The 16,651-nt window shown below is 39.0% G+C and overlaps 1 protein-coding gene across 5 annotated transcripts; it reads left to right on the top strand.

Moving 5' to 3' along the window:
• The first annotated feature begins 3,753 nt into the window (after positions 1-3,753).
• LOC116257616 (nudix hydrolase 13, mitochondrial) lies at positions 3,754-8,745 on the top strand. Of its 5 annotated transcripts, none has more exons than XM_031634556.2 (8): positions 3,754-3,964; positions 4,091-4,177; positions 4,313-4,415; positions 4,561-4,643; positions 6,538-6,649; positions 6,766-6,849; positions 7,638-7,784; positions 7,885-8,745. In XM_031634556.2, exons 4-8 carry the CDS (start codon positions 4,573-4,575, stop codon positions 8,209-8,211), a joined length of 741 nt encoding a protein of 246 aa, XP_031490416.1. In that variant the 5' UTR covers positions 3,754-3,964; positions 4,091-4,177; positions 4,313-4,415; positions 4,561-4,572; the 3' UTR covers positions 8,212-8,745. The 5 variants fall into 5 exon arrangements, with proteins under 5 accessions (XP_031490416.1, XP_031490414.1, XP_031490415.1 ...); XM_031634554.2 differs by having other exon boundaries at positions 4,091-4,180; XM_031634555.2 differs by having other exon boundaries at positions 3,754-4,001.
• The last annotated feature ends 7,906 nt before the right edge of the window (positions 8,746-16,651 follow it).

Raw genomic sequence — 16,651 nt, 5'->3', positions numbered from 1 at the left:
CTGAATATGTGAATATCTGAAAAAGTGGATATGATTAAGGATATATCTGATCCAGTGACATCCCTAGATATGATGTTATTGAGAATCTCATATTCGAGGATTCAAAGTTGTGTGCTTGATTCTACATAGTAGTAAAATCTTGTGTTTGTTTACTCTATGGATTCTATGTAGGATGAATTTTAAATCAAAGGCATATCTAAGGCTATCAAACACACCTGTACAACTCAAAGAGCAAACGCAGATTTGAAAGGGTCTGAGATTGTTTGAGGTGGGATAAATACTCCACTTAATGTGGAATGCACATTTTCTAGCACGTATAGCTGAAGTGCTGAAACGGTGTCCATGGAACCGATGCCTTCACAAGGTCCTACCTTCTCATGCTTGTGCATCTGCATCCCGTGTTTGTTTCCTAAGTTGGAATGAACCTCTATTTTAATGAATTGAATAGACCTCATAAATGAAATGGTTATATATATATATATATATGTGTGTGTGTGTTTGAAATTTGCCGAGAAAATAAACAACTTTTGCGGTTGAGAGACCTGGATGGGCCCAACTGCTGGTATACAGTCAGTCACTAGTTCAAGTTTCGCGGTATCAGTCAGTCTCTTGCTCCTACCGACACATGCCATGACTTGGGGTGAGAAGTAGCCTTGACGTTTTATACCGCTGGGAAAGCCACTAAGTTTCTCGACTGGGCGAACGACTAAGTTTCTTGGCTTGAGGGTGATTTCCCCAAGTAAATTTTTTTTTTAAAAAAAAAAAAAAAACTTGACTCTAATTAATGAAACCTTCAAAGTCATCCATGTTCAGTACATGTAGCTTTGTCTTTGCAGCAAGGGACATGTCTGTCAATGACGTCACATGGTTCTCCCGAGAGGGAGTGTGTTGTAGTGGCGGTGGCATAGCCACATGGTGGCTGGTGTGGGCAGTTGTTCACACCAGTCTCACAAAATTAGTTTAACATATATGCTAATGTTTTGATATATTTGATTGTTATACATGTAAGTGCTCCAAAAAAATTATAGGTATTGAATGTGTGCCCTCACAAAAAAAAAAAAAAAAAAAAAATTTGCTCCGCTAGTGATAGTGGGGCAGGGCAGGCCACGATGGACGGTCAAAGGTTCGAACCCCATACGTGCCCATACATCTTTTGCATACGTCGATGCAAGTCCCCATCATAGGAATGGGAGGAAGGGGCCAGATGGCTTTATGCACTAATGGCAAGTTCATGTATAAATGACAGGTTGATGTTCTCACTCTATCCTTGTTTCTACATGCAAAAATAGTGAAAAATGGTGTTTGATCATATTTCAAAAAAAAAAGAAAACTTTTTTGGGTGTTTGAATACTTTAGATCTGAAATCCATGAATCAGATGTGGCAGTTTATCAAATTAAGGGCCTCAGGTCACACTTAAGATCCACACTTGAGATCTTTATTTTACTTCTTTGCATTGAAGAAGTTTGGATTTAAGATTGAAGGAGGGAAGGCCTGATCTTAAATCTCAATCTTGAGAATATTAAATCTCAAGCCATCAAACGCTCTAATATTGCTACCATTAACCCGCGAGTTCTTCAACGTAAAACACATTCACAAACTGTGAATCTGAAGCAATTGATTTCTTTCAAAATGTATCCCATACCCACATCAAATCTTAGATTCAATGCTATCAAACATGGCTTTGGGTATTATATTTCCCTCGATAACAAACAAATCTCTACTTTCACCCGTAAGAATCAAATGTTAGATCATCTTCCATCGAGAAGAGGGCACAAATTGGAAATGGCTTTGCTATTATAATCCGAGCTCTGCCAAGGCCTCAATAAAATATGTGGAAAACACAAGATTTCTCCCCATAATGCAAAAGTAGTGACGCATAATGCGTCATTATGAACTATACACTTGTATTTGAATAGAGGTTTTTTAGAACATATCATATGGAATGCTTTTCTTTTGCATAGCCATAAAATAAACATCTTTCTAATATTTAATTTTGTATCTTCCTCCACTTGTATTTTTAAGAGCAATCATCAGTGTGTGAGGTCAATGCGGCCTTTTGTGAGGCTCCAATACACCCAATAATTTGTTGGTATTTACATAAATGCAGCTATGCTTTGCAAAAATAACCATGGTGCCCCTATGAAGCCTTTTGAATGTTTGGCTTTTTTTATCCGAAACGTTTTCTTTCTGGGTGTGTAGGAGGTTTACAATCTATCACTCGAGAGCCCTAACGTCAGCTGGTCATGATAGCAGTGTACCCTTCAACTTGCATACAGTGTTTCATCATTTAAGATGCACTATTAATGGGAATCAAACTAAAGACCTGCCTAGCTGCCTTAAACCCGACCAGTTACGTGCTATATTCCTTCATTCTTTCAATCTTAAAAGATTGGACTTGATCCTCTAGCAAAAAGACGTATAAAAGCAAGAATTTGGACACACTCAATTTCTTTCATGGTTTTTCTGTTTTCTTACATATAAATCATTGGCATGTCAATGATTTACTGAAATTAAGACAAATTGACAACGGATTCGAAATTTTTTGGAATAAAGGACAGGAGCTCACTTTTCTTTATTTATTGTTTTATCTTTTTTTTCCACCGCGTTTGAAAAGAAATTTTATCAACGATAACAAATCCATTACGTGTCTTTTTTCTCCACATGCAAACTTCCTGAACAAAGAAAACTTTACATCAAATATACAAGAAGAAAACCATATGCATCGTGTGTGCTGTTTGAGGTTTATTAAATACCAACTTTATCGTAAATTCAAGGTTACTTATCTCAATAAGAAACTTTACTTCACAGTAGAAAATTCAGATTGGACCATCGATGTTGCACATACTTCGGTGAAAGGACATGTATGTAAAACATAAAGAAACTGAACAATAATAGTGACATTTCACTTTGTTAAGTAAAAATATCACGTGACATGATCTACCCACTTCTAGATATTACAAATTCCAGAACTTTGAAAGGAATGATATTTTGTTTTAAATACTAGCCACACATTTTTAGTTATATCTTTCTTCTTACTATTTCTTGCGTTTTCTATTTAAGTGATTTCCCTAACTCTTGCTTCTCAACTGAAATTGGAATTTTGTGGTTCATGGTGCCTTCTACATCTTCTTCCTTTCTCATCTTTCTTTATTTGTATCTCCTTTGGATGGAAGTCATTGCTCATTACATCATAACTTTGAAGGGGCAAGGTATTTGAATGAAATAAAGTGGTTGGTTCACCTTATCACTTGTGCCTTTTTCACTTAAAGTCATTGTTTGTCACATCATAACTTTCATTTGGGCAAGATATTTGAATGGAATAAAGTAATTGAGTTGCCTATAATCTATCATGGAATGGAATTTTGAACCCAAAAAATTCATGGAAAAACAATTAGCTTTGACAGTGGTTTCTCAGAAAAACTTAATTTAGAATTTAAATTGTTTTTAACTTTTTTTTATCTGTTAATAACTAATCATACTTAAGAAAGAGAAACGAAATTAAAAAACTTATTTCAACAGTTTGTATTAATATTTTACAACCGGGCGGAACTAAAATGTCAATTCTCAGCCGCACAAAGGTGAAAAGGAAAACGGCGCATGATGCATGGAGAAAGAAAAACAAATGGTGGGCGCTTTAGTAATAGAAGGCAAAATCAGTGGCTATTGTGGAACTTGCTCTTAATTCATAACGGCCAAGAATTCTATCCATTTTGAGGGGGAGCGAATCCCATAAAAAGATTGGAGAGAAATGGCCGTTTGCCTGTCGGTTGAAGGAAGAGAGGGAGAGAGACAGCTAGAGATAAGAAAGAGAAAGAAGAGAGAGAGAGAGGGGCGGGGCGAATTCTTCTGCCTTCCTTCCTCCTTCGTCTGGCCTCCTGTCCTCTGCTTCTGAGGTGGAGACGATTTACCTATCCTTTCCTAGATGATTCCTTCGCGGGCTTCCTCGGAACTTCCACGGTCTTTGTAAGTGGCACTTCTTTAAGAGGCAGTTCTCGTAAAGGTCTCTCTCTCTCTCTCCCTCTCTCTGTGTGTGCGAAGGAGATCTTTTTCGGTTGGGGATTGCCTAGATATGCGTTTGTCGTTTGGCAGTTTGCTGGTGTCGTTTCGCATCAGAAATCCGGCGGAGAAAAGAGAGCATGATAATCGGCCGGCTGGGGACCCTCGGCCTTCATTTGGGTGGTATTCTCTCTCTCTCTCTCTCTCTCTCTCTCTCTCTCTCTATCTTCTCTCTGTGGCCTGTGAAGGCTGGTTGGTGGATGTTGGTTGTTGGTCTGCTTGTGCTTGGTGTCTTCTAATGTGGTCGAAATGCAGATTGGTTGCTTGTACAACGGATAGAGTTTGGTTGAAGGATTCAAGAGCAGGTTTCTTGGTTTGACTGCGGTGTTATGAAAGCGCCTTTGGCATTTCCAGGAAGGTGAATTTTATCGCCGCAAAGTTCTTGTCCCTTTTCCGCTTTGCGTTTTGTTGGCCCTCTTCCTCCCGCATGAAAAAACACCCTTTCTTCTTCCTCACCCTGTTTTTCTTCTTGTTCGGGTTTCCATGGTTGGTGGGGGCTACAGTTTGGAGATACCATGTCGGATGTCGTAGCTCGGACAGGACGCCACCATCAACGTTACGAGAATGAGTACCGGCTCGTCGCAGGGTGTGCTCTCTCTCTCTCTCTCTCTCGCCCCATTTAACCTTTACATGGAGCTGTAATTCTGCAATTGTGGAATAAAACAACCCTGCCTCTGTGTGGAACAGAGGACACTACTGGGACGACCTTGTGTTTCCGAAGGTGTGAACGAGCCGTCGCAGGGTGTACTCTTTCATGACTAATTTCCTTTCATATCATGTACCATATAATTTTCTTTCTTTCTTCTAGGACCTAAGAAGAGCAAACTCTTTCCAAACTCGAGGGAACGCAGAGAATTTCTTACGGGCGTTGGTTCCAACCATTCACTATAAGACAACCTGAATATCAATGAGTCATTCTTAATCTGGGATAATTGTCTGAGACTCTGAATGTTAGAGCCACAATCCCCTTAGGAAGGTCAAGGTACCTTAGTTCCCTTTTTGTTTCATTTTAGATTCTGGACCCCAAAATCTACAATTTAAATAAATAATCACGTTTGTGGTGGTACCGTGATGAGTTTCATGCCCCCCCTGGAGTTTCTTTGCTCAAAGAGTTTTTGCAGTTTCTGGATTTTTTTTTTTTTTCATTTGGGATGAGACTATGAAGAGGTATGATCCTGTTTCCTTTTCTCATTCTGATTCGCTGCATATTGGTGAAGGCCAGCGAAGAAAATGCCTTCTTTGTCCAGAATGACCTGTCCACTATATCGTAGCCAAATTTGATAGCTTCCCCTTTTCCTACAAGAAGTTTGTGCTCCTTTTGCACTTAAAATTTCTTGGTTTTGCCCCTGAACCTCTTGCCTTGATTTGTCAAACTCTGGTTATTGTCTTGAGAATGCACATGGAGATCCGGCGACATTCTAGGGTTCTTAATGTTATGCAGTAGCACAGCCAGCAATAAATAGCTTTAAATAATTGGAATCAATTTTCGTCTTCTGCAAATTACTGGACTTTTACACATAAAAGATGTTTTATGAGGCACATAAAAAAAATTCTAAATTGAATTTTTGAGGACCATGTTCTCTTCAAACTAATGAAAGATCTCTGGCCTGACTTCTCCTGGTCCCTCGTGTAACAGTTCTTACTGTTAAGAAAGTACTACATTAGAAGCACATGTTAGTGGACAAGTGGGGTCTTGAACCATACTGATACTCATACGTGACTGCCAATACTGGATCAGATTAAAGCTATCATTCTGGTTCTGTGAAATGTCGGAGTAGGTTTTATAATATTCACTGCAGCAAGGACGCATAAGTTCTTCGTTTGCAGGGAAAAAACACATTTGTAAGACTGTTTCCTGCCTATGTGGCGAGTATCCAATTGGGGTTTTTTTCTGCAAATGTCATGCATAAAGTGGGACCTAAATTCTGGTGACTTTTTAGATTTTGTTCTCCCTTCTTTGTGAGCTTGAACTCCTGCCATTATTCTGATTTTGCCTGGAAGTTCATCCTTTTGTCTATGTAATTGTCTGCAGCTGCCTATGGGCATCTTTCATTTATTGTGGCTGTGCCACTTTATTGGCTGATGTAACAAGTACTTCACCATTTTTCTACATAGCTATATAGTGCCCATCATGACAGCACACTTGAAACCGTCGACTGGTTTATTTATATTTTGCGTTCTATGAGTTAAAGACCACATTCTAAGTATGGCGATATAATGCTTGTACCAAGTTTTAGATTTTCATTTCCAGTAGCCACATTCCTCTGCCTTTCCTGTTTGTTCTTCAGCTTGTGCTTTTTACACTTTATATTTTGATTATTGTTCTCAAAGGTGTGTCTTTTTTTCTATTGACTTTGCTAATTGTTCATTTTTTGTTTCACACATACGGAAATGCCCATTCTATGATGTGGATCATGTGCTCTGATTTTGTGACATATGTTTTTGGAGCTTATGCATCTTCGCTTCCATATATCAAACAGGTGCATACCCTATAAACTAAAGAACGACGTTGAACAAATTTGTACCTTGGAAGATGCACTAGAGGTTCTCATGGTTTCAACACCAGACAGGGACGACCTCGTGTTTCCAAAGGTGTGAACTGTGTATTTCAACTTATGGAGCAATTGAACTATATCAATATTTTGCGTAACTGAATCCTATGGATTCATAGACTCAATTGCATGTTTCTTGTGCTTGATTTTGTGTAGGGTGGGTGGGAAGATGATGAGTCTGTAGAGGAAGCTGCATGTCGTGAGGCCCTAGAGGAGGCAGGAGTAAAAGGCGATATTGATGTAAGTGTCATTACTTATTTAATCTTGTCTGATAGAGCTAACAACAGCAGTAGTCTGTGTCAACTTGAGGACTTGACATCTCTTTCATACTCTGACATTTTCGTTGTTTCTTCTTTCCATGGTTTTGAGAGGCTTTAACTGTCACTTTTAAGGTTTATGCCTCAAAATCTTTTCGAGTATACTTCACTTCAGATGTGGAGGGCCCTCTCCTCCTTGCTTAGAGAGGCACAAGTTTTTATATTCTTCAAGGAAGAAAACTATTTTTTATATGAATTCTGTACTTTTAACTTTTGATATTATGAAACTTCTTTGGATGAAAGGAAAGAGGAATGACATAGGACATATGGTCCCCAGTTCTTTCATTAGGGGCTATTAATACCTTTACTATTATTCAGAAAACCATAAAAAGGCAGAGCGTTTAATTTATTGTCATCTGCTTGCCAAAGAACTAAATGTTAGGCATGACTAGGTACAGTAGTCCATAACTAGAAAGTCACCATGTCACCTATGTTTTTTATCCACTATGGTGTTTCTATTGACAATTTACAGGTTTAACAGCAATTTTTGTGCTGGACTTAATGATGCTTTTCTCAGGCTACTGTAGACTACTCAATGTTACCAAATTTTTTCAAATGCAGTGCTTATGCATGTGATATGTGTTCAAGTCATTGTTTTCTGGCACCCGATAGATGCTTATTGAAATCTATTACTAGAATATATGTGCGACCAGCATGAAACCTTGTATCTCAATCTGAGAATTTTTCTTGTTTTTCCTCCATTTACTGAAGAAAAAACTAGGAACATGGGAATTTCAGAGCAAACGCAGGCAGAATAGCAGCAGCCTAGAAGGAATATGCAGAGGTTATATGTTCACAATGAGGGTTACGGAAGAACTAGATTCCTGGCCAGAACAAACTACCCATGGAAGACGATGGGTGAGTAGTAGGAGTCAGTTCACATACATTTCATATTTTCTATTGGGTGGCATAGAACGACTGTTTCTTATAAAAGACACTTCTCTTTTTCCCTGAATAGGTAATGGTGAGGGATGCATTCGAACTTTGCCGCTATCCTTGGATGCGTGAAGCACTGGAAAAGTGCTTGAGAGTTCTTGCGGAAGATTATCAACCTCAACTGGCAGAACTGACAGAGGATATTCTGGTTGCTTCAACCATTAAAGAGGGAAACTTGCATTCTACTCGGTCGGAAATCACTCCTAAGAAACCTTCAAATGCGACCATAGATCGAGCATCCCACACAGCGGCTTCTGAGGTCACGGAACTTTCTGTGCGTTCTCCAAGTTGTTTCATGGAGCCCTCAACATCCAGTGCTTCAACAGCGGCTGTAAATGCACTATGTTAAGAATGAAAAGTCTAATGTTGCAACTTTGTCTCTTGACTTTTTCACAAAATTATCGAAAATACAAGTTCTGGCTGGCCAATTAGGCCGGTGGCAGTATGGAGAACCTTACTGCTACCAGTGCACGTTCAAAATCTAACAAGAGGAAAAGGCTGCGTTACCATGGCAGCCTAGAATCCAAGCGTTGTGCAGCTGCTGCAGTCTTCTAAGAAATTTTTTCCTTCTCCAAAAGGTTCTATAGATACACGTTTGAGCAGGAGGATTCTTGATCTTCGTAGTCCATGTAACAAAATTTCTCATATTTCCGAGGGTTATGAGCCAATAGTTGAACCTTCTGATCCATCCATCCATTTGTTCATCTGTTGGTCTATCTCGACAAGGATTTAGTTAAAATAATTGATCAAATTATAAATTACAGAGTCTGAAGTTGATGGTCGAACTTGTGTATTCACTTCTTACATGCAGCCTTATATTGCTGTGTGGTAGTTCTGTATTGAAATTGATAGTGACAAATGAAATGGACAGGCTTCTGAATTATATTGCTCGTGCTGGCTTGACACATTTCAGGGAGCACTTTTTGCTAGGCTATGCTGTGCAGTCCAGGGCTTCTTTGTAAAACCCATTTTCCTCGGTGCTCACTATCTGTTGGGCCAGTTAGTCTGGCCAGGGGGAGGTTGGCACTTCGATTGCTGGTTGTACGTGGCCTGGTCTCTGTCTAAGTACGGCTGTTGATCTTCTCAACCTTAAGTTAACCCATTTAAACTAAAATTTCAATCTCAAACTGGACTCAAGAACTTATGTTTTTCTACATTTCTGGAATTGTTTGGTTTCATGTGTATGTGTGTGTGTGTCTGTGTGAGAGAGAGAGAGAGTGGGGTCTGTAGTCCCTTAATGGCTCCATAAACAGCAGGCCGGACTGTGAACTCCACTGACATGCAGTCTTGTTGGATGAACAATACTGTACACGTGAAAGAGTGAAAACCTAACAAAACTGTAGCCCCACCTTATGGATTTGAGGCTATGTTGATTTTCATTCTTTAGTGAGGCCCTGATCCAATTCTGTGATGGCTTGTTTGGTTGCCTGTGTAGCCTTTAATGTAAAGGTTATTACCACGCACAAGGGAATCAAACACTTGGTGAAAATTCCAGTTCTTTCTTTACTTTGTAACCTTAAAACTGAGAAGAAAAAGGTCATCGATGAAGATGATCAACTTCACCTGATCTTGGATTGAAAGTACACCTGATGAGAGGACATGCAAGAACCCTAGTTCCAGCAACCAAATATGCCCTAAAAGTTGAACTTCATTCACAATTATGTACATGTATAACCTTTTTCTAAATGAGAAAATTGATTGGCAATGTATAATACATACTGGATCAGTTGTAACTTGAGAGTAATGTTACAATATTTGGAGCAAACATAATATTGCATTATTGATGCAATACTAAACCTTTTTAACATTTTGGGAAGTTCTTTTTTTTTGGCATAATTTTTATCACTATAACTGACGGCCTTTAAGCTCATGACCCATGAGTGGTGTATGAAGCATCATGTAAGTCTTCATTGTCAAAACGGATTAAAGCTAATTGCAGATAATGGACCTGAATCAATCCAATTACATTCTTCCATTTCAGGACTGAACAAATTGTTGAATTCACAATCTCCTGATCCCCGATAAGCATGAGTGTTTACTCATATTTAGAAACACGTAGGATGTTACAGACAGATCTCAGATTTTCCTTGATATCTTCAAACCAGGTGCCTAGGAGCTGTGACTACGGCTAGAACCGGTTAAGTTACAAAGAATCCCACATGGCCTGAGATTAAAATTCCTACAGTTACGACTACGGCTAGATACGCTATTGAAATTGCGCTAGTGGTCCGACGGGAGTGGAGTTGGGCACACTAGAAACTGGCAAAATTCCTCAAACCAGATTGATCCGGGTGACTTGCAAGTTGCAGCACTGCCAAGATGAAGGAAGATAAACTAAAACCAATATCTTGTTTTTTGGGTAAACAAAGATCAACAAAATAAATATTAAAACCAAGCTACCTATCCTTTTCCATCAAAATATTAGTTTTATCTGCACTGTGTCATCAAAGCTAATTGATCTAGGATGGTTTTAGAATATTTGACTTAACCATTGAGTTAAACAGAATGAAACGTAACTGCGGCAAGCTGTTATTGTTAATTAAAGGATTAAAGAATGAATATCTTTGAAAAGCAATTGTGACTATTAAAGGATTTGTGAATCACAATAAGGTAGAAAATGTGAAGTTGCCAATTACCCACAAATTAGAAGAGATTAATTTAATTAACAATGTCACCCAAGAGAAGAAACAGCTGGGGATGGAAAAAAATTGAGAAAGTCAAACCATGGTATGAACCACGCACCCGACAAAGCATACCTGTGCTAATCTGCTCCCAAATCCTGCACAAACTTTCCTCCTCGAAACGCCAAAGAGTTTCAAAAGCAACTGCACGCACCTCACTTCCAGTATTTTATTTTGAGCTTTGACCAAGGGAGCTAGATGGCATGCAGCAAGGGAAGCCATGGAAAAACACTAATAAAAGGTGTTAAAGTAGGGAAGGTGGAGCTCCACTACTGCTGTTCATGCTTCTGCAGTTGCCATTGTTAGTGCGGTAATGGCAAAAGGATTTGACCACTTTTTTTTATTAGGTCTTTCTCTTTTATCTTTCTTTTCTTTAACTTGCATTGTCTTGTGCTTGGGAAATATGGGGAATCTTGGAGGAATCAAGAATTCCAAGAAAAGGTTCTTCTTTATCACATTATTGCGTGAGTTCTTCCTCCTTTCTCTCTAGCCTTAATTCTAGCTAGCTGGGCAGCTATACCTAAGTTTGTCTCTCTTCTTTTTGTCACTTGCTAATGTGTATAATATATAATACAAACAGTCAGGACTAAGATAAAACACATGTTCTGAAAAGCTGCAAATGGTGTTCGCCAATGTTGTTAGACTCAGTTCGGATTGGCTTGAACAGGCCGACTCATGTCAGATCAAGCAAGATATATATCATTTTATTGACAATTAAGACATGTTTTCCATATATTCATCATGGTTCCAAATCACGGTAAATAGTTTCTTAGTATACTGATCAGGCCTACTCACTTCATTTGTTGCATCATAGGTTAAACTTTGCTGTAACAGATTAATGACTATTGACTCCCCATCAAACCTGCTGGAGGAGGTAACTATGAGGGACTTAATATGAGGGCATTTCACAAAAGCCAAAAAGTCAAACTAGACTTACCCTTAAACCCAGTAAATTTTGAACCAAAGTTTAAGTTTTCACTTAATTAAAGGTCAGAATGTTTATGTTAAACAAGGAACGCGTGTACATGGCCCGTAAGATACATGTCTAGCTGGTACTACAACTATCATCTTTCGCCATCATTCACCATCACATCGTTTCTGTGCATTCATCGTTTCTAGCAAAATTTCGTTTTCTCTTAACAGTTCATAAAAATAAACCGGTTGGCTAAGTTCAATGCAGGTGATTCTTTGAATCTTTTGAAAACCTATTCGGCTTCAAAAGCAGACAATGTTGGCGTACAGTTTAGCCAATTAATACCCTAAGTAATAGGTATCTTAGGGAACAGGTGTTAACTTTTCTGCATGGATGTAGAGATCTACGATTGAAGAGCGAGAGAGAGAGAGAGAGATAGGGAGGAACGTGAGTTGCATGTGAAAAGTAAGAGGCCGAAAGAAGTTCACATAACTAATATGGAGTAGTGTACTGGGGAGGTGGACAAGTAGATAAATAAGATTTGGGGTAGGTGGGCTCTCTCTCTCTCTCTCTCTCTCTCTTTCTCTGTGTGTGTGTGTTTTGTGTATCTTGGACCTTTTCTAATGACAAGTGGCTATTTTCTTGACAAGCGTTACGTTGTTCAGAATGAAGATGCCAAAGCGTGCCTGTAAATTGAGAAAGATACGTACGAAAGAAAATTGCCAAACGATCAACAGCTTTTTTCTGTTTTATAAACTTGAGTTGAGAGATACGGTCACTTGTCTGAGAAGGTGTTTGATAAGAGAAATATCGTGTTCTTGAAACATATGTTCTTGGAATACAGAATTCAAATATTACGTTCTCCTAGAAAACATGCTGTGATTATGGCTGTTCTTGTGCTCAACAATGAAACGCTGGACATAATCATACCACTTCTAGAACAATAACATACTGTTTCCATATATAATCACTGATTAGTATAGCTTGGTTTCCATCATGGATTCAACACCCAGTAACCTGTTCAGTAACGGAGCCAGATCATTCTCTGGGGTGTCAAGATCATTCTCCATAAAAGTTTATAAAGGGAGTCATATTAACATTTTTGAAAATATGAACATGTAAAAAATTTTGTTTTTCGATTGGTCTCTTGATTTTCTTTTGAGTTTTCTATAATGCTGAAAGTAAAGCAACCCACGTAGATGTTTAGTCGGACAGCTAGTTAGACCAGTCATTATTCTAGAAATTCAGCCTTCATAACGTAGGAAGCAAAAGCGCAGAGGGATTACGCTCTCGGAATCGAATTCGAGTACTGCCAATGTTTTTTTATCAACTTTTCAAGAAACTTCATGTAAATACCAAGAACCACTAATGCAAAGTAATTCTATAAAAAGGGAAAAGAATTACCCAGTTCAGTTACTAGATCTCATCTCAAGCTAGGTGGATGGCTAGGATCTTTTCTATAGATTATGATCATGTGCACATACTTGGACTATTTTTACAAAGGCACCCTTTGGCTCATAATCATATAAACTAATGTTCGCTTATTAGAAGGTTTGAATTAAGAACTTGTGGTGGAGTAGTCGTGCTCGTGATCTCTCAACCCACGGAAAATGGAAATTATATATATGGTGTTGATGAGGTAGGGTTCATGTGTTTCTTTCATTGTTAATTTGGTGCAGTTCCCTAAGACACCATCTTGTCGTACCGACGATATGAGGTTCCCACGGTCGACGCCACCCAACTCTATGGTGTCTACAGATTTGATTTTAACTAGAATTTGTGATGGTACGTATTCAGCATAAGGGCCATGTGATATGTGAGAGAGAGGGAGGGAGAGAATGTGATTGTAACCATTTTTCATTCTTTGTAAGTTAATTTCTTCATTAGCCAAGCGAATGCCAACTTCATGATTGGCAACCTGAAATCTAGCTCCTGGACAATTATTAGATGTCAAAACAAGTTTCCAGCTGATGATCTATTGTTATATATCTAGACGAGTTTCTACAACATTGAACTAAAGGATAATATATCAATGAGTTAATGCACAACTATCAATCTGACTTCAGAAAAAATAGTTTTCATTAATATTATAGGTTGTCCCTAGAGTTCTCATGTTTCTGAGCTCACATTCCTAAAATAAAATTCACAAAACTGGCGTAAGTATATTCTTGTCTCCCTACTATGGCTCTTAATTAGAGGTTTGATCAACTAAATTGTTTCATGATAATTATATTTTGATTCCCCAAATTAGTTCGACACAAGGCTCAAGAGATACGGTTTTAAACTTGTAAGAACATGCGATGGTAGTATGTTTACTCACACTCAATGAAATTAATTAAATGCAACTTTTTTCTGCCGTGTCTCTCTCTCTAGATCTCTCTCTGTTCTGGAATCATTGACTGAGTGAATGAAGCCGAAGCAAGTGTGACAGACATTATGAGACAAAGCACCAATAATTACACGGGAAGTAAGGAGGAAAAGGGAGACATGCCAATCTTCAATCCAAATCCCAATGACTCTTACGAACGTGAATTTGCTAAATCCAAAAAAGGAAACAGCTACACTTGTTATGGTCGGATTCTTCTCATGAGTCAAATTCTTGGGAAGAGCAAAGGACTTGGCCATTAGTGGGACAATCCCTGAGGCCTCTATCTGCTTCCACATTCACTGAGCATCACCTGTCCTTCACCCTAATTCCTTGCTTTGGATGGCTTCCTAAATTTGTCTTCCGGCCATGTTCCCAGTCATACAAAGTTCTACCACATTGTGGAATTGGAAATGGAAGCAACATTGGCAAATTAAATTCTTAATTAATTACTAGAACTGTGGCCTAAGCTATTGCATGTAGCAAAGTATTCTTTGTCTTGATAGGCATGCGAGTTAGGATTAGGCAAGTTCATCTAAATTGTGCCACTGCCCAAGCATTTTGATATTGAACTTATCACTTAACTAGCTTTTGAAGATCTTCGGGTGAGTGGGAGGAAATCCCACTGCCTGAATGAGAGGCTGCAGCTTCTTCTCCCTGCTCCTTGGATCGGAGCCACATCAGGACTTGGGTGGTCATATGGTACATCATTCAACTCAAGTGCCGTGCATGCTACCATTCAATCCAAACTCCTAATGAGGTAGGTGATGCATTAGGAAGTAATGACATTAGGATTGCCTGATCAACGGCCATTTGCTTGTTTTAAAGGCGCTACATGGTATGTTGTGCTTGGTTCTCCCATTGGGTGAGCCAAAACCAATGGGTTCAAAGGTCTCCTTCGGCTGGATAGAGATTGATCACATGAATTCTTAACTTTTTTCTATTTGGGTACTAAAGAAGGTGCACTAAATGGCCAAGAGTCTTTGAAGCTCGTGCAGCTAGTGGAATAAAACTCCCAGGCTAATACCCTTGCTTTAGGTTCTATGCCTGCTTAGGTTTATGCATGGCATAAAACTCCCAAGGCTAATACCCTTGCTTTAGGTTCTATGCCTGCTTAGGTTTATGCATTGGGTTGACGCCTATGGAAATCGTACCAGCAGCAAGCAGCTAGCCTCCTACCAAATGCTGCCTTAATTATTAGCTTCCCCAAACCCTTGGGGCTCTTGAATCCTTAACCTTATGCATGATTTTATCAACAGCTATGAAGCTTTCAGAGTTAGAACAGTGTTGTATCGCCTCTTTATTTCTAAGATGTTCTTATAAATCTTTTCCTTAGTGTGGTGGGAATTGAGGGCCTTATACGTCACATATATTAGCATGATTCTGTTTTCCTGGCTGGCATTGAACATCAATTCTTGCATGCATAAGCCAAAACTTTGGGTGCTTGAACATTGCTTCTTGTCTATAACCTGGCTGTTGAGGGCTTATGTCTAATGAAGAACTCTAAAGACCCTGATGATTTCCAAAAGAGATCAGGTCGGGTTTTTACTTTTGAAAGCAGATTCTCTCCTTACTTTCTTCATAGTTTTCTAATTTCTTTGTCTGATTTCCTTTTGAACGAGGGGAACATGCATCAAAGAGCACAAAATAGTTGGTCAAGCTAACAGAACAAGGGCAACATAGTCAGCTGATTCTCATGGATGCTATGCTCTTGGGCCTTCATGAGTGGTCAATGCAACACCAAGTTCAAGATGCACTGTACCCACTTTGGGCCCCGATGTCGCCTTGGACTCTAGAGGCAAGGAGAAGGCAGGTCCCAGGCCGTCATCTGGGCAGCTTTTATGCTCACGAGAGAAGATCTAGAAGAGCATGCAATTTAATAGAGATGATTTAATAATTAAACAGAGTGCCAAGTACTTTCTTTTTCCCATGAATCACTCTGCAATTGATGGGCCCTATAGTACTTGATAAAACCCACCTGCATGTTGCTCCACTGTTATTAGTGGAGCAAGGATTAAGTCAGGCATGGAGCCCATGGAGGCTGGCAGTGGCCATGCCCCCCTTGAGTTTTTTAAAAAAAAAACTAAAATTTACCATATAGACTTTAAGAAAATCTTCACTTTCGGAAATTATATATACATATATATATAGTGGTCCCCAAGAAAAATTCTTAGCTCTGTGACTGGATTAAGTATACTCAATCTGATTATTGAGTAATCTCTTTTTGTTGAGATTAAGATTTGTAACTAAGTTTAAAAAAAAAAATAGAGGAGATGGCCGGAAGAAGCCAATGCCCCTCTCTCTTTCCCTTGCTCACAAAGTGTAGGGTTACTTTGGGACCTAAGTGGAAGGCAAGTTACCTGTCAATTAAAATGTTGTCACGTATCCACCATTCGCAATCTAGAGGAGTAGCACTCTACAGTAGTCAAATTAACAACTGGATTTTCACTGATCCGTCAATCCGACCAACTATGTTACACCCCTCAAAGATAAGATTCTCTCTCTTCTCAAACACACAGACACGGACATCAATGAGTTTTACTTGACACTAGGGTTGGCATTCCAAATGAAACCATGCATGGCCCATTGATTTGTTAGTATAACCTCGAAAAAGTAAAGATGCGAGAAGAAAGGGCGTATATGTGTGACTTATCATTGGCTTGGCTCAAAATGGGCGCACATGGTAAAGCTATTATGAGCACAAGAACATCACTTCAAACATGATCGGCATACGCTTTGCAAGTGTGGCCTAAAAGAAAGAGATAGTTCTTAATTATTCATCAACTACAATCAATAGCATGGTCCTGCCCTATAATGATTTTCAACTTAA

This window comes from Nymphaea colorata, chromosome 7, assembly GCF_008831285.2.
Source record: "Nymphaea colorata isolate Beijing-Zhang1983 chromosome 7, ASM883128v2, whole genome shotgun sequence".
Lineage (NCBI taxonomy): Eukaryota > Viridiplantae > Streptophyta > Magnoliopsida > Nymphaeales > Nymphaeaceae > Nymphaea > Nymphaea colorata.
Note: the sequence above shows the minus strand (reverse complement) of the source record. Positions and strands in the feature narration are given on the sequence as shown.